At 33.8% G+C, this 25,332-nt stretch overlaps 1 protein-coding gene across 2 annotated transcripts in view; it reads right to left on the bottom strand.

Moving 5' to 3' along the window:
- Stxbp3 (syntaxin binding protein 3) overlaps positions 1-25,332 on the bottom strand; it is a 71,668-nt gene that overhangs the window by 26,615 nt on the left and 19,721 nt on the right. For both annotated transcript variants that reach the window (XM_077791140.1, XM_026402779.2), the window contains 8 exons: positions 24,910-24,986; positions 21,707-21,785; positions 20,308-20,411; positions 15,466-15,620; positions 12,678-12,768; positions 8,813-8,937; positions 2,792-2,887; positions 2,599-2,656 (listed from right to left, as the gene is read on the bottom strand). In XM_077791140.1, the coding sequence (XP_077647266.1) occupies positions 2,599-2,656; positions 2,792-2,887; positions 8,813-8,937; positions 12,678-12,768; positions 15,466-15,620; positions 20,308-20,411; positions 21,707-21,785; positions 24,910-24,986 (785 nt within the window). The remainder of the gene's footprint in view (positions 1-2,598; positions 2,657-2,791; positions 2,888-8,812; positions 8,938-12,677; positions 12,769-15,465; positions 15,621-20,307; positions 20,412-21,706; positions 21,786-24,909; positions 24,987-25,332) is intronic.

Genomic DNA, 25,332 nt, shown 5'->3' with positions numbered 1-25,332 from the left:
GAACTCTAGATAGGAGACAGGAGTGGGAAGGGAAGGGAAGGAAAGGGAAGAGAAGGGAAGGGAAGGGAAGGGGCAGGGGGTTAGCAATGATGGTGGAATGTGTACATGTATGAAGAAACGAATTGGTGTGAATATACCAGAGGTATGAAAAATTGTGCTTTATATGTGTAATGCATTCCGCTATCATTTATTTAAAAAAAATCAATTAAAAATACAATAAGATACCACCTCATAGGGCTGGGGTTGTAGCTCTGTGGTAGAGCGCTTGCCTCTCATGTGTGAGATCCTTGGTTCAATCCTCAGCACCACATAAAAATAAAATAAAGATATAGATAGATAGATACCACCTCACAAATAATTTTTTTTTTTTTTTGGTACTGGGGATTAATCTTTACAACTAAACTACATCCCTAGCCCTTTTTATTTTTATTTTGAGACAGAGTCTTGCTAAGTTGCTTAGGACCTTGTTAATTTGCTGAGACTGGCCTTGAACTTGCACTCCTCCTGCTTAGCCTCCTGAGTGTTGAAAATTTTAACTGGGCAAGGGAAAAAACCCTGAAAATATTGTGGAATAGTGAGAATACAGAGCAACTGGAACACTTATATGTTGCTGACAGGAGTGTAAATTGGTTCAAATACTTTATAAACGTTTGGCATTATCTTTTGTCATTTATTAAGCTAAGTATATTCCCTATAATTCAATAATTCTGCTCTTAACATATCCCAGAAAAAGAGGACATCTATTCTCTAAAAAATATTTACAAAAATATCCATAGAAGCTTTGTTCAAAATTTGCCTGAATTGGAAACAGTCCAAATATCCATCAAAAGGAGAAATACAAACACATAAACAAAGTGCAGTACAGTCATGTACTGTGTAAAATGTTCTGGTCAATGATAGACCACACATACAATGGTGGTCTCAGAAGATTTATATTACCTACTTATGCACCCATCTTAGTCTGCATAACTACACTCTATGATATTCCCATTGTGACAAAAATACTCAATGACATGTTTCTCAGAATGTATCCCTATAGTCAGGTGCCATGACACACCCTATAATTCCAGCTACTGAGGGGTGGGGATTAAGGCAGGAGGATCTCAAGTTCACCTCAGCCCACTGTGGGCAATTTAGCAAGACCTCATTTGAATAAAAAGTTAAAAAGGGGTAGCGATGTAGCTCAGAGGTAGAGTGCCCTGGGGTTCAAGCTTCAGTATCACAAAGAATGTATCCCTGTTGTTAAGCAAAGCATATCTGTATATTTATAAAAATGGTATTACTATTACATAAAAATGAAAGAACTATTGAAAAGATGTAATGTGTAAATCACAAAAACATCATGTTAAATGAAAGCCAAACAAAAAGATCATATACCATAAGATTCCATATATGTGAAATTTAAGTAAAGGCAAAACTAATCTATGGTGATAGAAATCAGAATAGTTTACCTCTGGCAGATTGCTGACTGGGAAAAGGCAGATGGAACTTTTTGAAATGTTTTTAATCTTGATTTAGGTGGTAGTTTCATAGGTATATACATCAGTAAAAAGTTATCCAGTGTACATTTAGATTTGTGTACTTGTTGGGCACAGTGGTGCACACTGGTAATCCCAGGAAGGTTGAGACAGGAGGACCATGAGTTCAAAGCCAGCCTCACCACTTAGCATGGCGCTAAGCAACTTATTTATTTATTTTTAATATATATATATATATATATATATATATATATATATATATATATATATATACATATATTTTTTTTTTTAAAGAGAGAGAGAGAGAGAATTTTTTTAACATTTTTTTTTTTTTTAAGTTTTTCGGCGGACACAACATCTTTGTTTGTATGTGGTGCTGAGTATCGAATCCAGGCCGCACACATGCCAGGCGAGCGCTACCGCTTAAGCCACATCCCCAGCTCCTAAGCAACTTATTGACACCCTGTCTCAAAATAAACTATAAACAGGGCTGGGTATATGGCTCAGTGGTTAAGCATCCCTAGGTTTAGTCTTCAATACCAGAAATTTAAAAAAAAAAAAAAAATTGTGTGCTTTGCTTCTGTAAATTATACTCCAGTATAAAAATCCCAACAGTAAACTGAAATTGACTAAATCACCTTTTTAAAATCAATTTTAATGAAGCAGGACAGACAAAATGGTATTTTTAAAAATTTTTTTAACTATACGTGAACACATCTTTATTTTGTTTATTTATTTTTATGTGGTGCTGAGGATGGAACCCAGTGCTTCAAATGTGTGAGGCAAGTGCTCTGCCACTGAGCCACAACCCCAGCCCCACAAAATGGTAATTTAAAAAAAATTTTTTTTAGTTGTTGATAGATGTTTCTTTCATTTATTTATATGTGGTGCTGAGACTCAAACCCAGTGCCTCACATATGCCAGGCAAGTGTGCTACTGCTGAGCCCCATCCCCAGCCCCAAAATGCTAACTTTTGATGAGACTTAGGTACATAGGTGTTTATTTTCTTGACTTCTGTGTTAGAATGTTCCCCAAATGGAAATTTAAATAAATAAAACAAAAATTCAACAAAGTTTAAAATTCACCTTTACCATTATTTTGAAAGTTGAAAAGAGCTTACCTTTCCTTCGGTTGCTTTCTTTGTTGATGAAATTTCCTTCACAAGCTTTGGAATTTCTCTGTAAAATTGTGAAAGAATTCTGTAACTTCTAAGGTGGAATATTTTTACAGAACTATTTTAAATTTATAAAATGTACTACAACATATTGAATACCTAAGAAATATGAAATAAAAATTAAAATGGGTTCACATACTCTAGTACAACTGCAATATGCCGATGTCGAATTTTTACCCAGAGATCATCATCTTCTTCAAGGATTGCCTCCTTTTCTTTTCCTTCTGTTTTGTATCTACAGGAACACAAATGCAAAAAAACTTTTGGATTTTTTTTCCCATAAAAGTGGGAGAAACACTTTCATGAAAAATACTTTTGAAAAACTGAAAAGTAAATATACTCAGTCTATTACTAAAGGAGGAAAATGAATACCTACTCAAGATGAATACCTACTCAAAACTAAGGCACATTGCTATTTTTTTTGACCTGGGATTAAACCCAGGGGTAATTCCATGGAGTAACATCTCCAGTTCTTTCTGTCTTTTATTTTGAGACAGGGCGTCACTAAGTTGCTGAGGCTGGCCTCAAACTCGTGATCTTCCTGCCTTAGCCTTTTGAGTCACTGGGATTACAGGTGTGCCACCACGTATAGCATACTGCTATCCTTTCATTAAAAATCAGACTGCTGTACCTAGCAAGATATTTTTATTCTTAAATGTTAGGTTTATAAAGTTTGGCAAAATTTTACAAAATTTACAAAGCAAAAATTCAATGTCCTACAAACAACTTTACGAACAAGACTGAATATACTAACCATTTGTGTTCTAACTGCTTAAAACACTATTACAATGTGTTAATAGATCATAGCACAACTATTAAATATTCATTAAGAATAGAAATGTCACCCCAATGTAATCCTATTGAAGGTATTTCAGAGTTGACACAAAATTCACAAACATCTAACATCTGTTTCTTTATTCTTCCACAATCCTGTAACTTATATCTTCTTTAATGAATGGGAAAAAGAAGTGAAAGACTAAAATAGTCATAAAAACACTATGATAGCTTTAATGAGTTCTTTTTAAGTGACCAACAACTCAAGGGGTTCATAAAGCACTCAAAATGAGATTCAAAACAGCTTCTCTTAATGGAATTTCTCCCTTTTTATTCTAGTCACCCTCTTTCCATTTGAGGAATTTGGGAAGAATCCATTGTCCTTGGGACTGCCAATTTCCTTAAGCCAAAATTAGAAAGGACTGCATTAAGCTTTCCTAGTTCGGACTGCAGACAATACCTGTAGATGTCTGCTATGTGAATACAATAATTTCTGTAGCTCAAAAAAATTATAGGTCCAACCTATAAAATCATTCACCTGTGTGGTCTTAATTATAGATGCCCAAAGATAAAATGGCTGTACTTTATTACAAGACAGCACTTAGGACAGGGGGCACTTTTGTCATTTAAAATGCCACTTTGTACTTAAATAATACCCCTTTTTATGCCCACATCTTTATTTATATGTATGCACATTAATACACATATATCCTAAGACACATCTGTCTACTTTTGTTTTTTTTCCAATGTATGCAAGACATGACACATAGAAATGTTAAATAATACCTTTGACTTTTAAGTGATTTACAAAGATTAATCTATCAGCAAGCCTCGATACTCAAAGATAATGACAATCCCTTAAGAGTAAATTTAAAGAGGTGACTAAGAACAACAAAAGAATCTGGATATTCAGAATTTACTGATTATTTTGATTCTGTTAAAATTTGGGTGGGGGATCAGCAAGGAGGTGAATCTAGCTACAATGAAGTGAGCACAGGGGAAAGTAAAAGGCAATAAGGTCAAATAATAATGGAGGGAGAACATAAATGATGGCCTTGAAGACCATTGCAAGGGCTCTAGCTTTTACTGTGAGGAAAATTGGAAGCTTGGGCTGGGATTGTGGCTCAGTGACAGAGTGCTTGCCTCACACGTATGAGGTACTGGGTTCAATCCTCAGTACCACATATAAATAAATAAATAAATAAATAAATGAAGAATTGAGTCCATCTACAACTAAAAAAGAAAGAAAGAAAGAAAATGGGAAGCTATTTAAAAGTTTTGAGAAGTGATTTCATACAAACTGACCTAGGTATTACCAAGATTTTTTTTTTAAACACTGTGTTGAAGGGAAACTGAAGATGGACTGAAGAAGCAATAGACACCATTTAGAAGCACACCGCAATAAACCATAGGAAAAATTATATGTACTTGAACTAGCTTTAATTCTGGATATGTTTTGAAAATGTAGCCATAAAGATTTACCAATGAGCTTGATATCAAATCAAGGAGCTTGATATCAAATCAGAGACTCTGTGTCTGATAGAAGAAAAAGTTGGCTCCGATCTACATATTGTGGGGTCAGGCTCCAAATTCCTCAATAGGACACCCATAGCACAAGAGTTAATAACAAGAATCAACAAATGAGACTTACTTAAACTAAAAAGTTTTTTCTCAGCAAGAGAAACAATAAGAGAGGTAAATAGGGAGCCTACATCCTGGGAACAAATTTTTACTCCTCACACTTCAGATAGAGCCCTAATATCCAGAGTATACAAAGAACTCAAAAAATTAGACAATAAGATAACAAATAACCCAATCAACAAATGGGCCAAGGACCTGAACAGACACTTCTCAGAGGAGGATATACAATCAATCAACAAGTACATGAAAAAATGCTCACCATCTCTAGCAGTCAGAGAAATGCAAATCAAAACCACCCTAAGATACCATCTCACTCCAGTAACATTGGCAGCCACTATGAAGTCAAACAACAACAAGTGCTGGCGAGGATGTGGAGAAAAGGGTACTCTTGTACATTGCTGGTGGGACTGCAAATTGGTGCGGCCAATTTGGAAAGCAGTTTGGAGATTCCTGGGAAAGCTGGGAAGGGAACCACCATTTGACCCAGCTATTGCCCTTCTCGGACTATTCCCTGAAGACCTTAAAAGAGCGTACTACAGGGATACTGCCACATCGATGTTCATAGCAGCACAATTCACAATAGCTAGACTGTGGAACCAACCCAGATGCCCTTCAATAGATGAATGGATAAAAAAAATGTGGCATTTATACACCATGGAGTATTACTCAGCACTAAAAAATGACAAAATCATGGAATTTGCAGGGAAATGGATGGCACTAGAGCAGATTATGCTTAGTGAAGCTAGCCAATCCCTAAAAAGCAAATGCCAAATGTCTTCTTTGATATAATGAGAGCAACTAAGAACAGAGCAGGGACGAAGAGCAGGAAGAAAAGATTAACATTAAACAGAGACATGAGATGGGAGGGAAAGGGAGAGAAAAGGGAAATTGCATGGAAATGAAGGGAGACCCTCATTGCTATACAAAATTACATATAAGAGGTTGTGAGGGGAATGGGAAAATAAACAAGGAGAGAAATGAATTACAGTAGATGGGGTAGAGAGAGAAGATGGGAGGGGAGGGGAGGGGGGATAGTAGGGGATAGGAAAGGTAGCAGAATACAACAATTACTAATTGGGTATTATGTAAAATTGTGGATGTGTAACCGATGTGATTCTGCAATCTGCATTTGGGGTAAAATTGGGAGTTCATAACCTACTTCAATCTAATGTATGAAATATGATATGTCAAGAGCTTTGTAATGTTGTGAACAACCAATAAAAAAAATAAAATTAAAAAAAAAAAAAAGGATTGACCCCCCCCCGCAAAAAAAATGGAGCAGGATGGTGTGGGCTGGCAGGCTATGGAAAACAGGTTTCAAGACATGTCTCAGTTACTATCACAATGCTTAAATTTAAGAATAAAATTGTATCAGAAAATTTATTTTTACATATTTGCTTCTAGTACATGAGTAGCTTCATAAAAAAAAAAGATTTGCCAATGAATCCAATGTTTTTGAACTTGACTAACTGTTAAAATGTGAGAGATGACTGAAATTTTTGGCTTCAGTAACTATAAGACTGGACCCACCATTTACTAAGATTGGGAAAACTGGTTAAAGTAGTATGAAGTGGAATATCAGGAGCTCAGGTTTGGACATACAAGTTTAAGATGTTCATTAGACATTCCAAGTATGAGATATTCAATAAGGCAGTTGGATATATAAATCTCAAGTTCAGGAAGAAGGTTTAGAATAGACATAAATTTGAGATCAAAGAACAGATAAATCTTGGGAATGAATGTGCTTCTGAAAGAATATAAACAAGGATAAGTTCCAAAAACTGAACACTAGAACGTTATAATACTGAGAATGGAGGATTAAGAAGGAGGCTATAAAAACTGACTTCTGGATTTAGCAACACAGAGGTAATTAAAATATTTTTTATTTTTAGTAATAAATCATGTCCTATATTTTTTTTAAAAAAAAAAAAGAAAGAAAGAAAGAAAACTGCTGGGAACAGTGGCACCCACCTGTAATCCCAGCTACTCAGGGAGGCTGAGGCAGGAGGATATCAAGTTCAAGAACAGCCTCAGCAACTCAGTAAGACCCTGTCTCAAAAATAAAAAATACAAAATAAAAGGGCAGGATCAGCTGGTGCAATGGCACACACCTGTAAACCCAGGTCTGCAGGGGACTAAGAAAGGAAGATCATAAATTTGAGGCCAGTCTGGGAACTTAGTAAGACCCTGTCTTAAAATAAAAAATAAGGGCCGGCGCTATAGCCCAGTGGTTGAGTGCCCCTGGATTCAATACCCAGTATTCTAGTCAATCAATCAATCAAATTGTGACAGAGCATCTGGAGTTTATGCTAATCTGTGAATTTTTTTGATTCAAGGAAAGGCCATGTGTCTTTAAAAAGACAAAAACAAAAACAAAACAACAAAAAATATAAACTAAACCTTGCCGTGCTTGCCAGCAAACCTATAGAGATATATATTTTAAAAGCAAGGTTAGAATTTATATCTATATTATTTACATGTCAAAATTCTTTATTATCCATCAGTTTATTAATTCATTTTTAAATCTCTTGAGTACAGTTTTATAGACTGAAGTAAAAAACCAAGGTAAATAATACTCCTTCAGAAAATTCTAAGTAAACAGCTAAAAATGACTTTCATATTAGAAAAATATTGCTTTTTCTGTTAACTAACATTAACGCAAATCACACAGAAAAATTCAGAAATATGAGTGACCAGAATGCAAATTAAAAATACAATAGAAAATACAAAATTATTTTACCAATATTTGTTTGAGAAAAATTATTAAATACTATAATTATCAAAGACTGTAAAGGGTTGGGGATGTAGTTCAGTGAAGTGCTTGCCTTGCATGCACAAGGCCCTGGGTTCAACCCTCAGTACTGGGAAAAAAGCTGTTCGTATCTTTTTAATAAAACTACAAAATTAAACATAAAATTTCAGAAGACTAATTTTCATTTTTACTATTATACTCAAGTAGTGAATCTTAGCTGAAAATGCCAATTAGAAAAAACATATTTAATGTATACATACACATACCCATAAATGATATATAAGAATAAGTGAAATGGTTGAATGATAGAAAAGCTATTCATATTTCATTAGCTTTTTAACTGATATTACTTTTAAGGTAAATATGCTATACCAAGGTTAAGTAAATTAAGTTTAAGAGTAGGTAAAAAACTGTGCCTATTATTAATAGCCATCCTACTTTGTTTTCTTCATTTTTTTTTTAAATACTTATTTTTTAGTTTTTTAGGTGGACACAATATCTTTATTTTACGTTTATGTGGTGCTGAGGATCGAACCCAGTGCCTCGTGCATGCTAGGCAAGCGCTCTACCACTGAGCCACAATCCCAGCCCACTTTGTTTTCTTATATCTTAATTTTTTAAAATACATTTCATTGACAAGACACTTTTGAGTGTATGATTCAGAATAATCACTGCCAAACCATTTTGAATAGCATTTCTGCTTCCAAAAATATAACAGTGAGCTTGATGTTTACTTTTAACATAAATGAAAAAGTCCAAATTCTATCTGTTTAAATGTAGCTTTGCTGTAGACTAGTTAAGGAGGCAAACACATTCAAAAAGCTGACAAAGTCAATACGTTCTTTAAAAAGATTATGATTATAGGTGTAAAAGTAGTCTCTGAATAAGAAAGTTTACAAGTTTTTCAAATTTCTGATCCTTCATAAATCATTAAATGCTCATATGCTATCCTGTTTGTATATGCCCTTTATATGCCCTTCAAGTTATACTTGCTTGTATGTATCATTCTCAATTGGTAGTAGATCATATGCCATTGCCTGAAAGGTCAGTTCATGCAGGACAGTGGACACAGGATCAAAGCCACGATCAATTATTAAGAGCTGGGAATGAGTTTTACCCTAGAATAACAAGATAAATTTATCTTAAGAAATTTTAATTTTGGGGGGGAACATATTTTTAATATACTTAGAAAATAAAAGCAGACTTTTCCTAAGTTCTGATCCTCCCCACCAAAAATATACAATAAAACAAAACAAATGGTTAATTTCCTCAAAGAGTGAAGTTATAGTAAGACAAGAAAAATCTGAGTGGTACACTATGGAAAAAATACATATTCATATTTAGATTAAAATACTACATTTAATATTTTCAAAATTTCTTTTAAAAAAGTAATATTTAGCTTGCACTAAATCTATTAAGAATTCAACTTGATAAACACTAAAACTGATGTAATTATGAAGAGTAGTTACTATTTGAGCTCTTGTATTAGACATTTTGCTAAGTAAGAAATATATACATTATTTCATTTACTATTCAAAATATTTCAGATTCTTGTAGCAACCCTGTAAGACAGATACTGTTATCTCCACTTGACAATGTGGCATTAGGCTTAAAGTTAAATAATTTGTCCAAATCACACAACAGAGTTTAAAATCCAAGTTGGTTCTATTCCAATGATTGTGCTTTTAATCATTACAATATTTAAAATACATTGGTGCCAACTAAGATGATAAATCACAAAGACTTATTGTTAATTCACAAACAGCACTAATCACTCAATGACAAATAAGTATTGGGAAAAGTCACTGTTAGTATTGCTTTTATGTCATTTTCAAAAGTAGTAAATTCTTTGGCTTATTATTCAAAGCAATAAAAGATAACTATAACTCATTAGATAAACATTTTCTATTTATTTACATATATCAGGCAGAAGTAAATCATATAGGTTAAACTTTAATAAATGTACTTAAATTACAATTCACTCCTTGTTATGGCTTATCATCTGGAATGTCCCCTCCAAAACTCAGGTGTTGAAAACATGATCCCTAAGGCAGAAAGGTTCAGAGATAGGGCTTTTAGGCAATGAATGGTCCTGGGGCTCCACAATTTGATGAATTAATCCACTGACAGCTAAATGAACTACTGGGAGATGGGACTTAGTAGGAGAAAGTAGGGTCACTGGTGCAGTTCTGGGGGTTTATCTAGTCCCTTGCCCCTACCTCTCTCTCTGTTTCCTGGCTGCTACCAGCTGAGAAGTTATCTTCTTCATGCCCTTTTGCTTTTCTTCACCTTACTTCAGGCCCAAAGCAATATGACCATACACTGAGACCTCTGAAACTGTGGGCCAAAATAACCTTTTCCTCCTCTAAGTTGTTCTTGTCAGATATTTTGGTCACAGCGACAAAAAGATGACTAAATCACTCTTAATAAAATTTGAGATGGTAATGTACAATATTTAGGAGCACAGCATTTGGAATCAGATCTGGGTTTGAATTTATCTTTGGTCACTTTTCTTCTTATTTTATTTTTATTTTTTGTAGTTGTAGATAGACAGAATGCCTTTACTTTATTTGTCTATTTTTATGTGGTGCTGGGGATGGAACCCAGTGCCTCACACATGCTAGGAAAGTGCTCTGCCACTGAGCTACAGCCCCAGCCCTTGATCACTTTCTTGATGTACGACCTTGAATAAATTTCTTAGCCTGTTATATATCAGTTCTCTCTTCATAAAACAAAATATTATCACATAACATCTTCCTTATAAGATTGTTGTGCAGATCAAATACATTTATACCATGAAACACTTAGCACGTTGCCTGGCAATTATTAAGTTCTTAATATATATGAGCTACAAGTCCTTGGAAAGGTCAATCAGAAAAAATACAATCTAAGTGCTATATCAGGGCTTAGGACTTATGACAGTATGTAGGAGAAGTATTGCTTGGCATGAAAAGTCAGGAAAGATTTTAAAAAAGAGGTAACATTTATCAGGTTCTTGAATAAAAGGTATCAAGCTTTTGAAGAGTATGTAATTACTTAGAATAGAAAACACAAATTTGTTTTTTGTGGATGTTGCCACTTTTTCACTGAAATTATGAAAGATTAAACAGATTTACTAATATATTGTTAGTGTATCTCTTCATTCAACAAGTTTTAGTATACTGTTTATATGAAGTCATTCTATCTTCATAATAACCAGAATAACAGCTTTCACTGGACCTCCAAACCAAAAACTTATAAAAGCAACTAACACCACACCTAAACTTACATCCTCCATTCCAGGCAAGTTGTTTAGTTGTTAATTTTGCCTTTTTCTCTATGCCTCAACCTAAGGAATCCTATTCCTTGCAAGAAAATCATGCAACAGACTTCCTACTTTATTATGGTGTACTCATTCTTATTTTTTTTAAGAGTTTTGTTGATGTTGTTTTTCCTTTTTAAAAGAATTTAAACTTTACTTATTTGTTTGTATGTGATTCTGAGGATTGAACCCAGTGCCTCACCTGTTCTAGGGGAGTGCTCTGCCACTGAGCTACAGCCTCAGCCAGGTGTATTCATGCTTGAACCTCAAGGGCCTCTTCATCTAGAATGCCTTCCAAGCTTCCAGTTGAGAATAAAGTAAGTCCCAATCCATGCTCCCATTGTACTCTATATATTCTTCTCTCATTCTACATACTACATAGTAGTGCATTTGATGGTTTCCTGGAATATCTTCTCTCCTAAACTATGGACAATTCCTTTCTTTCTTTCTGTAGCTATTAAATATGGCCTCTCTCTAGCACCTCCTCTGTCAGTTTCCGCAGGCTCTTCATTCTTTAACCACACCTATATGCTGGTATTCCCCAGGTTCCAACTTTAATCTTTAATTGCATTTTTTTTTTTCAATGCTGGGGACTCAAATCCAGGGCCGAATGCATGATAGGCAGGAGACTCCTAACTGACCTATATCCTTAGCCTTGATTACATTATGTTATCTTTATTACAATAGTTGTTATTTATTAAACTTCCATATGTGCTGAATACTTACATATTAACTTAATCCTTATACCAATCAAACAAGGTACTTATTATCTCATCCATTTAAAAGATTTAAAAAAAAAAATCCTCAAGGTCACATAGCCCATAACAGCAGAAATTTTATATTTTTACATGTATTATCTTATTTAATTCTCTCACTAATTTAAAAAAATAGGTATTCTTTGAGGCTGGGGTTATGGCTCAGTGGTAGAGTACTTACTTGCCTAGCACATATGAGGCACTGGGTTCGATCCTCTGCACCTCATAAAAATAAATAAATACAATTACTGTGTCCATCTACAACTAAAAATATATATATATATATATATATTTTTTTTTAAAGAGAGAGTGAGAGAGGAGAGAGAGAGAGAGAGAGAGAGAATTTTATTTATTTTTTAGTTCTTGGCGGACACAACATCTTTGTTTGTATGTGGTGCTGAGGATCGAACCCCGGTCGCACGCATGCCAGGCGAGCGCGCTACCGCTTGAGCCACATCCCCAGCCCACTAAAAATATTTTAAAAAACGGGTATTCTCTTAGCTTTTATTTTCTAGAAAAGAAAACTTAGGTACAGAGAAGTTACATAATTTGCCCAAATTAATATAACTATGAACTAAATGGCAGAGTCAAGCTGTGGACACAATGCTGACTTCAAAGCCCATATCTTCCCCTCTAAACCACACTGAGCACTACTCTCTGTTAATGATTCTTTAATCAGTATTGGAAGTCTATGTTAATGATTCCCAAAACAATACTAGAAAATGAATGAACAAGCTGCTTTGGCTTATAAAGAAATAATACAGATTTTATGTACAGTCACTATTTGCCTTTTATACATTACCTTTATTAGTCTCTTTTCATCAATCTTGTAGTAGTCTTCAAGTTTTTTTTCAACCAGCTGTGCAAGTTTACTGGCATTATCTAGAGGCTTACTAGAATTGGAAAAGAATATTCAAACAATTATTTTTCTTTCAAGACATACTTTACATATCAAAAAGTTGAATTCTGGGCTGGGGTTGTGGCTCAGTGGTAGAGCATTTGCCTAGCTTATATGAGGCACTGGGTTCAATCCTCAGCACCATATAAAAATAAATAAAGATATTGTGTCTGACTACAACTAAAAAAATTCATTTCTGTTATTTGTGTATGTGTGTGCATATGCGCACGCATGTGCAACATCTATTGACACATATACAACATCTGTTCATTTTATATCATTTAGTATCCCATCATATGATTACACTGGATTCTATATATTCATTTCGCTAAAGATGGACATTTAAGGGACTGGGTTTGTGGCTCGGTGGTATAGCACATGCCTAGCATGTGTGAGGTACTGGGTTTGATTCTCAGTACCATATATGAATAAATGAATAAAATAAAGGTCCATTAACATCTAAAAAAGATGGACATTTATTTCATAATTCATTCTCAATTCTTAAATTTTTATTGGGGTACTAAAGATTGAACACAAGAGCACTCTATCTCTGAGCTGCATTCCCAGTTTTTTTTTTAAATATTTTTTTAGTTGTCAATGGACCTTTGTTTTGTTTATTTATATGAGGTGCTAAGAATCAAACCCAGTGTCTCACACATGCTAAGCGCTCTATATCCGAGCTACAACTCCAGCACCCCAAGCTCTTTTTATTTTATTTTTGAAGATAGTTATTGAATTATAATATTAAGTCACAGTGTTCACATTTCATATCACAAATTAATGAAACTAAATACTTAATCCATTTCCAATATAAAACTCCAAAATTATAACATGAAGTAAAATACAAATTTATAAAATACAATTATAAATCTATATTATCTTTTTTTAAAATTTTTTTTATTTTTTAGTTATCGGCGGATACGACATCTTTGTTTGTATGTGGTGCTGAGGATCGAACCTGGGCCACATGCATGCCAGGCAAGTGCGCTACCGCTTGAACCACATCCCCAGCCATAAATCTATATTATCATCCTTATATCAAATAGGAAATTAAATTTTAAAAAGAACTATTTAAGATAAGCATTTTTTCGTCTTTTTACAACTTTAAAAAATTTTAATTTGTTATACATGGCAGCAGAATGCATTTGAGACAATTCACATTACACATACAGAGCAGAATTTTTCATATCTCTGGTTGTACACAAAGTAGAGTCACACCATTCATGTCTTCATACATGTACTCAGGGTAATGATGTCTGTTTCATTCCACTGTCTTTTCTATCCCCATACCCCTTTCTCTTTCCCTGTTTCCCCTTTGCCCCATCTAGAGTTCATCTAATCCTCCCATGTGCCCCCCAATATTTTATTTTTTTAAATTTTTTTTAGTTGTAGTTGGATACAATACCTTTTCTTTATTTATTTTTATGTAGTACTGAGGATCAAACCTGCACCTCGCATATGCTAGGCAAGTGCTCTACCGCTGAGCCACAACCCCAGCCCCATCAAGCTCATTTTTTATTTATTTTACTTTATTTTTGGCACTGAGGATTAAACCCACGGCTGCTCTACCACTGAGCTACCTCCCCAGTCTTGTTTATTTTTCAAGACAAGGTCTTGCTAAGTTGCTCAGGGTGGCCTTCAACATACCATCCTCCTCTCTAAGCTTTTCGAGTTGCTGGGATTACAAGCATGCATCACTGCATTTGGCTGAACCTTTAGGTTTTATACTTATTAAATACGCAAAGCAGCCTGTATAAAAAGTGATTTATGCCATGTGCAGTGGTGTATGCCTGTAATCCCAGCAGCTTGGGAGGCTGAGGCAGGAGGATTATAAATTCAAAGCCAACCTAAAAAACTTAGGTTGTGAGCAACTTAGCAAGACCCTATCTCAAAATAAAAAACAAAAAGGGCTGAGATGTGGCTCAATGATTAAGTACCTGTAGGTTCAATCCTCAGTACAAACAACAACAAATACAGAAAGAAAACCCAAGCTGTCTGGTGACACTCAGCAACACGGATGAGTTAGAAAACAATGTTGAGTGAAGAGCTAAAAAACAAATCATGACTCCTTTTATATGAGTTCTAAATCAGGAAACACTAAACTATATGTTAGCAGTTGGATAGAGGTTATCTCTAGGAAGAACAGGGATGAGTGACTGGGAGGGGTCATGAGAAGGGCTTCTATGATGCTATTAATGTTGTATGTTTTATCTTGGTAGGGTTAAATGGGTACAATCATTTTGGATGAACTATCAAGCCATATACAAATAATTACAACATTTTACAGTAAACTCATTTTCATAAAGAAGAATATAAAGTTATATAGCATGAAACTTAGGCCTTCTCTTAAAAAAAAAAACCCAAAAGAGTAAAAATGATAAGACATAAAAAATGTAAGTCTATTCCCTATATGAAATAAAGACATTTCCTCAAGTATTCCTTAAACCAATGAAAAACCATGTCTATAAATAGTACCAAGTTTAAGCTTTAAAATTCAGTAACAGAGGTTATTACTAAATATTAGGTAATTTGAAATTTAAGCCTTATATTTTAGATTTCCTATATGCAGAGCATGGTAAATATATAAGAAAAATACATTTTGAAAAAAAAAAAAAGTCACAAGAGATATCCCTTGCCTCTACATTGGACAGCAAAGAGAAGCATAAAATGTACAAACACTATTATGTCTTACCTTTTATATCTTACTCCAGGATTTTCATCCAAAGTGGCACATACTGTAACTATCTGCTCGGCCATTGCTTCCATAATGGCATCTTTTCCATTGGCATTGCCAGGGTCTGGACTATAACAGTAATAGAATGCATCTGGTACATCAAGAGTATACACCTAAGTTAAGCCAAAAAAAGTTATACTGTCAATCTAGAGACTTGACTTTTAAAATGTATCAAGAAAAATACAAAAGAAGAAAAAAAGAGAAATGCAATTGTGATTTGAGGCATTAAAGAAAAAAATACTTGCACTAACCATGCTGTTTCCTGAAACAACTGTGTCTTTACCTCAATCAAATCATTCTGTCATCTTGATATCATCCTTTATTTCTTTTCTCACTCTCCTTTCCTGCTTAGACTACCTCTCTCCTTCAATTCTTGTTTCATAAAGAGATTGTACAGTTTGCTTTTCACTACCTGTGCAACAGATGAAGGAATCTGAGGTAGTCAAACTAAAATAAAAATCTAATACCTGGTAGAAAGAAATACAACAAAGCCAAAATTTGCCTACATATCAAAGATTAAAAATCTTAGCCCATTAGAGAAAAACCTAGAAATTTCCCACTGTTGACATATGTCTTCAGTTCTTTAGACTCTTCATGTCTCTAAGATAAATATTTTCCAAAATGACATGCCACTGTGCCAGAAACAAGTCTTATCATAATGCAATGAATCCTTACAGACACATTCATCCATTTGACTAACTAAAGCATTTACTGATATAGAAAAAAACTGGATTGGAGGCTTGTTATTATTATACTATTTGAAGATACAAAGGCAGCAGCTCCCTATCAGTACTGAGAATTCCCCATTAAACTACACGGTGGGATTAATAAATAATAATAATATACCAGGTGTAAGAGCAGGCAAGTAATAAATAGTATAAGTTAAATAATGTATTATGAATAAACTACCTTGCATTTCCTTCCACATTCATTCATTTCCTTCTGGAAACCATTCATTTCTCTGAACATAACCATGACCAACAGCAGCAGCAGCCTGAATGAACATGGACTGAGATTCAGCTATGGCCAATCCACTTCTTTTTGTGCTGCCCAAGGGTTATATTGCTGTATTAATTTATCAACAAGCACCCTACACTTGAACTGTAACTTTCTCATAGTATATTATCCCACTGCAGTAAATATTATTTGTTCAAAAGTATTTGTTGCCCTGCCTTAGAAGGCTTCTCCCTATTTCTTACCCACTGATGGTAGTTTTGGCTATAATCATTAGAATGTGAATATAGAGACAAAAAGCTTTAAGAAATATTGTGTGGGGTTGGGGATATAGCTCAATGATAGAGCACCTGCCTGACATGTGTAAGGCCCTAGGTCTGATCCCCAGCACTGCAAAACAAATAATTAAAACCTTAAAACAAAACCCATAACAACAACAACAGAACCCCACTGTGTGGTTCCAATATTTCCTCCTTGCCTTCTGCTATGTCCCAGAGCATCCCTTCAGTTTTAGTCCCAGAATGTAGAAAATGCAGAAGTCCAGGCAAACTACAATGGACAATAACATGAATGAGAAATAAATCTTTGCTATAACGCACTGAGATTGCAGAGGAGGATCTTATACTGTTTAAATCAAGCCATTTAATATTTCAGTGCATCAAAAAGGATTTAGGGGCTGGTTTTCATTCTATACTCACATTTCTTCTTTATCCCTCACTCTCTTCTTCCTTTCCACTTTCTAGCACCATCATTAAAAGTTCCTTTAGACCACTATCATATTTCTTCATCTTTATGACTCACAACTAGTTTCTTAATTATAGATCCCCTGCCTTCCTCTACTCTTCAGCTAGTTGACTTTCTACCTAGATGTCTTTTAGCCTTCTCCCATTTTCTTGAGTGCTTTCATCTACTTGCCTTAATGTATATGTGAGAACATTACTTACCTTAAACTTTCCGAAGGGGAAAGAGATCTTTCTTTGATCCCTTGACTCATTAAATTATATGGACCTCCTCAGTTTAACTTCTAAATGTGTTACATGTTCAATTTTACTTCTTTGAGGCACTATCATATCTGACATTATCAACTGCTCCTCAATAATCTTTTGACTTGTGGGCCTCTTGTCTATGGCCATCCTACCCTAAACATACCTGATCTTGTCTGACTTCTAAGATTCTACTTCTCCTTAAAAACTTTAGGACCAGTCCCCCATCAGTTTTTGTCATTAAACTTGGTGGGAGCCTCCTAACCAGAGAGAGCCTTCATACTCTTGCTCCTCATAATCCGTATTCTTGCTGCTCCCCTACACTTTTCTGCTTCCATATCTTTGCATTCAGATTCCCATCTTATAGAATGTTACCTTTTCATTACTACTTTATGAAATTCTATCCATTCTTCAGATGTTTTCCCAATCTCTCTTTCTGTGGCAAACTGTGAGATGCCTCCCCCACAAACATATTCTCCCTTTCAGTAACTATACTCCAATTCATTAGGAGGAACAACAATATATGTTCAGGCAAGACTACTCCATGAACTTAGATATATGATTAAACTTTGGCTAATAAAATATAAATGACAACTCTTCCTTCATTCTCCCTTTCATCCTGCTTCCTCAAATGAGAATATAATAATTCTATAGTCGGGCTGGGGATGTGGCTCAAGCGGTAATGCGCTCGCCTGGCATGTGCAGGGTGCTGGGTTCGATCCTCAGCACCACATAAAAGTAAAATAAAGATGTTGTGTCCACTGAAAAATAAATATTAAAAAACTCTCTCTCTCTCCTCTCTCTCTCTCTTAAAAAAAAAAAATTCTATAGTCATCTTGGATCATGAGGGCCATGCCTAGGAGACCAGGTTCCTGAGAATTCTGTATAGTCAGCATATAAGCTTTATATAGCTTATTTCCCACTTTCTTTAGTATTAGCAAAAACTACATTCTCTTGTTGTTTAAACCAACACATTTTCTTGTTGTTTAGATTTTCTGTTGTATGCAGTTGAACCTAATCATAATTGGTAGTTTTTTGAAGCTACATAATAATTTGTATCTCTTTTGTAGTATTCAAATGAGGGTAAGTCACATATTTTGCTTATCATTTCATAGCAGACTGCTTTGAATCTAGCAAATTATGTCCACCGAACATGATATTGATAAATGCTCACAGAGGTCTCTGCTTATAGTGCAAAGCACTTAGCAATATTTCATTTATATCTTTATTTCAAGCAAACAAAAATCCCATATATTCTGTCATTTCTCCAAAATAGTTAAACTTATTAAGCAAATCCTCTTAAGATTTTTATCAAGGAAGTAAATTAAAAAGACTTTATAAAATCATAACATTTCACAAATACTGGTTGAGTAAAAACTTCTCATGAGATTTCTCTGTATACATACAGATAGGTTATTGCCATAAACTATCAAATTAGTCAGATATCTACATAAATCCCTCCTTCAAATATAGCAATTGCAGAATTTTAATGAATTGTGGGGCTAAAACTATATTTATCTGCTGTGAAACAAGATGTTCTGGAAACATTTATAATACTTATGCTACTGCTTATATCCCACATGATTTTAGGAAACCTATTTTCATTCTATACTAAAATTTACATGTCATATTAAAGAAGTAAGCATAAAGCTAACTTCTCAAAAACAGTTTAATGCTAAGCAGATATCTGAACAGTTTTCAATTTGGATCATGATCTTTGTAGAAAAAAGCAACTGCTTCAAAGAGAAATCCCTTATCTAGGATCCTTTCTATACCTCAATAATGAACCTCTCAGCTCCAAATAAAATTGAACTAACAATTTCAATTCTGTAAAATGCTAGAATCCAAACACAAAGAACAGAGCACAACAAACCTGAATAATTCATTAGCTGTGTGACTTGTTTAAATAAATTATCTTCTTTGATCTCTGATCTTTAATATAGTTTCATAAAACTACTGGAAGAATTAAATGATTAAATTTATTAAAGCATCCAAGAAAGTACTGGACACACGGTATTATACAAAATTTATTATTATTATCATCTTTACTATTATCCTATTTATTTATTTATTTTGCAGTATTGGGGATTGAATTCAGGACCTCACACGTGCTAGAAAAGGGCACTACCACTGAGCTACATCACCTGTCCTTTTTATTTTGAGATATAGCTTCACTGAGTTGCCCAGACTAGCCTCAAACTTGTGATCCTCCTGCCTCAGTCTCCTGAGTAGATGTGATTATAGATGTATACCAACACACTCAGCTAACCATTACTATTATTAATCAAAAGTTTATTAACTATTCCAAAGGCAAAATGAATAGAAGACCTTTATTGTATAAATTAAAAATTTATTAGAGAACATTTGATTTTGCCAGGTGTGGTGGCACATGCCTATAATCCCAGCAAATGGGGAGTCCCTAAGCTACTCAGAGAAACCCTGTCTCAAAATAAAAAATAAAAAAAGGGCTGTGGCTCAGTGGTAAAGGTCCTTGGGTTCAATCCCCAGTACCCACCCCCCAAAAAAGCAGCAGCATTTGTTTGAATACCACAATGGCTACAAATGTTTTTCTGGTCTTATCTAACAAAAATTTATGCTTAGAAATCTCTTGATTTCATAATCCAGAAAGGCTATAATTTGACTTTGTGGCAGATATGAAACTTAAGTCTCCTTTGTTCATTATTAATGTCATATTCCAATTTTTTGCTCTTTTTTTTTCCCTTTATCAAGGGGAGTCCTTATTTATGGATTAGGCACAAAATTCACAAATAATAAATAAAAACATCTTTAGAATATGCTTTATTATTAAACTCATAAAATCAAATTTATAATCCATTATGAACTTAAAAAAAAGAGAAAGTACCTGAGATTCATGTGGAATGAAGGAAATATTTATTTCTTTACATCTTCTTATTGACTTGGGGGGACAAGATGTCTTAATTTTATTAAAGAGACTATCAGGGCAAACTGAGAAGAAAAAAAATTAAAGCACATAATCCCATCTAACTCTTTATTACTTTTGAATAAATCATCCCAACATTTAAGAATATTTTTATATATAATTAATGGCTTTCACAAAGTAATTTACTGTAAGTGTTCTTTACAGACAAGTATATTCAAGTCAAAAGAACTATAACAGAAACTCCATTTTCTCCCATTCACACTCACCATAATCTCTACTAGAGATCTGTTAACAGAGCAAACTAAAATTGTTAGAAAGGAAAATTACATCCAAACTCATGACTTAATAAAATTGGAATTTTCAGAACTGCTTATAATTTTACTTTTCCAGGTTGGCCAGTAAGTGAAATACAATGCCACACAAACTGTTAATTATCCCTTGAATTAAAGAAACTTTTCTAATGTCCAGAAATTCTAAGATTCTAACTAGTCAGCTCTAAAACTTAAGAGGCCATAATTTCACCATTAGATCTAGGATGCAATATCAATAATAAACTATTAAGATTGATAAGAGATAAAAATCATTGGCTCTTAATGTCTTTTTTAAGATGGGGGTCTTACTATAATGCCTGGCTGTCCTTGAACTTATGATCCCACTGCCTCAGCCTCCTGAGTAGCTGGGATTACAGGTATGTGCCACCATGCCTGGCTTCCTAATGCCTTTTAATATATGTTTCAGTCTCAAGATTCTTAAGTTTAGGCTAAGGATAGAGCTCAGTGGTAGAACAATACCTAGCATGTATAAGGCCCTGGGTTAGATCTGGGGAAAGGAGGGAGGAGGAGAAAGATGGATTCTGTAAGTTAGAAGAAGGTTCACATTCATTAAATTTTATCAATTCCACATCATGAAGTTCTGTATAATAAAGTTACTTAAATAACAAATATTTATGATATGACCTTAAAAAAAAAAAAAAACTACTACTGGGCAAGGAAAATTATATGCTCCTTAAAGTAAGGAATCTCTAATAGTAGAGACCAAGACTTAACTGAATACATGGTATTTTTATTTTGAAAATATAGTTATATAACATAACATAAAACGGAAATGTGTCTTTGAACTTCTTATAATACTTTAGCTTCCTTTGTTTGAACATAAATGTAACAGACTTTCTCTCTTACTAGGAGAAATGGATGGCTGTTTGTCCCAAAGGTTCTTATTTTTTATAGTGTAATCAAATCCTCAATTGAAACTGATTAATGATAAAAAAAAATCACTAGTACCTAAACAGTATAAAAAGCAGACACTTTAAAATTAACAGGATCTTTAACAATGAAGTAATAACTTCTAAAAAGATACTTACAGTCAGTGAAGTATAAATATGCTGCTTTGTATTTGTTCTCTGATTTACTTGAAAAATCTCGTAAGAAACAATCTACAGACTTAAAACAGGTTAGATGTTAATACACATTTTATTAATATTAATTTAAATATGCTAGCTTTTTTTTAAAAAAAGTATGCTAGCTTTTGAAATAATTAAAATTATTTCAATGATAAAATAAAACTTTATTGGCTAAAAGTTTAATTTATAAACTGATTTTTACAGATACGAAGTTCTCTAGCCAGTGACAGCTAATAGGCAACAAAGAGTAAGGTAATATGCATGAACAAGGTGCTTTTATTGGCAATGTAGAAGTCTAGGAATTAAGCTTGAAGCAACACAGGAGACAATATTATTGAAAGATAACAGACTAAGGAAATGAAAAGCCAAGGTACTAGAAGTATCATCTACATGGATAATGAAACCACCAAGACTTATGACAGAAGTATTAAAAGAGCATGATGGTGAGGTAGGAGCTAAAATTGTCATATGATTAAAATAAAAGCTCAGAGCTTGTTAGATGACTTTGAGGAGGAATAGCAGGTAATATAGGCAGTTGTTATGTGGTTGATAGTATGTAGTCATTTTAAAAAAGAAAATCATCTGGATGAATTTATTATCTCTCTGTTCCTTTTTCTACTTCTGAAGATCCCAAAAATGTACTTCTGTTAGTTCACATGGATCTTTATCTTTTCCTCATGATCTCCCTGACTTTCTTTCTCTTAAAGACATTCCGTTTTGATCTTACAGCTTATTAATCCATATTTCAAAAGTGCAACGGACTGTTTAAGAAGTCACATTCTAAGGAGCTGGGGTGTGGCTCAGTGATAGAGCACTTGCCTAGCACGTGTGAGGCACTGGGTTTGATTCTCAGCAGCACACAGAAAAATAAATAAAATAAAGTCATGGTGTCCAATTACAACTAAAAAAAATTTTTTTTTTTAATTTAAAGAAATCACACTCTGAGCTTTAGAAACTATTTAAGGCGCTATACTAGACTCTCTTTATATAGACTATTTTTTCTGTTTAGATTAGCATTCTCTTCAAGCAGCTAGATTTTGCTAGCTGTGTGTTTTCTTCATTTCACTGAACTTCCTCTCTTTGGTATCTAGACAACTTAGTTGCCAACTTTTCTTTTGTCAACTCAGTTGTGGCTTAGACTTAGTTGTTGAAAAATTCTAAATAGAGACAGTTCCACAACAGAAGGAAGACAAAGAGGTTTCTCATCCCACAGCAAAACCACCAAAGCAAAGTATATAGACCACTAGGGATTTTCTGAGACATGCAATTGACTTTTCCCCCTGGAGTTTACAGATCTCTTATAGCAAACTCTTTCTGAAATCTGTCACATTAGAATCCTTGTCTGGGAACTCTTGTGTTGGTCTCCAAGTACTCCCAGTTCATGAGGATGCAAGTCTCATACTATGTTTCTTTACCAGAGCTCTCAAGAACCCCAATGCCTCACATACACAGAGGCCTATAGAACCCAGCAGGCATTTGTTTCAGGACAAGAGGAGAAACTTCAGTTGGCTGTGGTAGGGAGGGGAGGCACATCCAAGCACCATCTTCTCTGAATCCTTTAATCTGTTATTGAATATACAATCTTATATCCTGATTTTATCATTTAATATTAAAAGTGAATTCCTAGGTCATGAAAAATTCCCAAAAACCTCATTTTTAATGATTACTCATTCTATATTTTATTAATTCTAGTAATTTACCTGGTCTTAATTATTCATAGGAACTTTATTTGACCATTTATATGATTATTTTCTTACTATTAATTCTAAAATATAGAGCACCCTTATAAGATTCTTAAGAAAGAATGGCAAATTGTTTTTGAAAAAGGTTATCTCAATCTGTATTTCCACTAACAGTATATGGCAGTTTCTGCTTCATTACTCACTAACAGATAAAATAGCTAAAATGTAACATACATATGTACACAGATATTGTCTGTATGTATACTGTGTGTGTATGAATGAATGAATGAATGAATGGATGGATAGATGGATTGACTGACTGACTGATTTGCTACATAAAGAATGGTTTGCTTTTTGTAGTACTGGGGATTGATTAAACCCAGAGCCTCGCACTGAGCTACATTCCCAGCATTTTTTAATTTTATTTTGAGATATGGTTTCTGGCTAAGTTGCCCATGCTGGCCTCAAACATGAAATTCTTCTGCCTCAACCTTCTAAAAGTAGCTGAGATTACAGGTGTGTGTGTACCAGTACATCAGAAACAACAGTGGTTTTTAACTTGCATTTTTCTCTAATCATGAATTTTCTTCTGTGGAATTATATCATGGATAAATTATAAACTGCCATTAAAACCCCTTTTGTACCAGTAGTAATATGTAGAGGCTAAATATTGATTATCTGATTTTTTTCCCTATCATCTGCTAGAGTTAGAAGTGAAATGAAATTGGGATCACCAAATGATGAATATTCTAGGTATAAATGAGTAAGAGGAGGTGTTGGAAAATACATTCTCAGATACTTTCCGAATAAAGGAAGGAACTTTATTTGGCTCTAAGTTTGGCTTAAAGTATGAGTTAAATCATATAGTCAGACTGTAAATGGAAAAAGTTCTTTTGAAATAAAATACAAAAACATACAGACATATCCATATGCACATATACACATACATACAGTACAGGAAAGTCACAATGATAAATAAAGGATTAATACAAGATCTATTTCTTTTATCTATATTTCCATTTTCCTCAAAATTATGGATCAATAAAAACTGCATGAACAACAAATTATGCAAAGAAACTCTACCACTTTATACAATTAAATTTTGCATATATATATATATATATATATATATATGAGAGAAAGGAAAGCTTTCATTTTTGTTTCCATTGGGAAAAGAACAAATAAAACAACCTTCTAACAGAAGGTTACTAAACAAAATAATTTACGGAAATATTTTTCTGAAGAGGAGTATTTCATTACTTTTAATTTTCTAATAGCAAATCATGACAATACTAAAAAATATACTTTTTTATTTTATATACTAAAGAATATACTTTTCATTTTACAGTTTTTGTGCTGGGGATTGAACCCAGTACCTTATACATATTAAGAACTCACTCTTCTTAATATGTATAAGATATACATATATACTGAGATATACCCAGGGCCCAGGAATCCACTTTTTAAAGACAACATACTCACTTTTGATGTTGGTGTGATAAAATAAAGAGCTTTCATTTGTCTGACAGGTTCACGATTCTTATAAATATTCTCCACAACTAACAACAATAACAAAAAGGTCACTTTATACAAGCAAATATTTATGCATTTGAAACAAATTTTAAATAAATTTTACTGTACTTTCCATTTACAATAATAGAGAAACACATTTATACACAACGCTTTTTTTTCATTTGGTAAATTTAAAAAATCATAAAAGTGTGTCTTCCCTGAGTCTAAATCATAGGCTGCACTGCTTTCTCATTGTGAGAAAAAAAGATAAAACAGTGATTTCATAGGTAGGTTTACCAGCATAAGCAAAGAATATGCCATGAAAAAAAAAGAAAATGCATTAAAAATTAAAAATATATTTCTTTAAAAATATTCTATTATAATAGCAAATAT

This window comes from Urocitellus parryii, chromosome 11 (assembly GCF_045843805.1).
Source record: "Urocitellus parryii isolate mUroPar1 chromosome 11, mUroPar1.hap1, whole genome shotgun sequence".
NCBI classification, from domain to species: Eukaryota; Metazoa; Chordata; class Mammalia; order Rodentia; family Sciuridae; genus Urocitellus; species Urocitellus parryii.
This window is presented reverse-complemented; position numbering and strand designations above follow the sequence as displayed.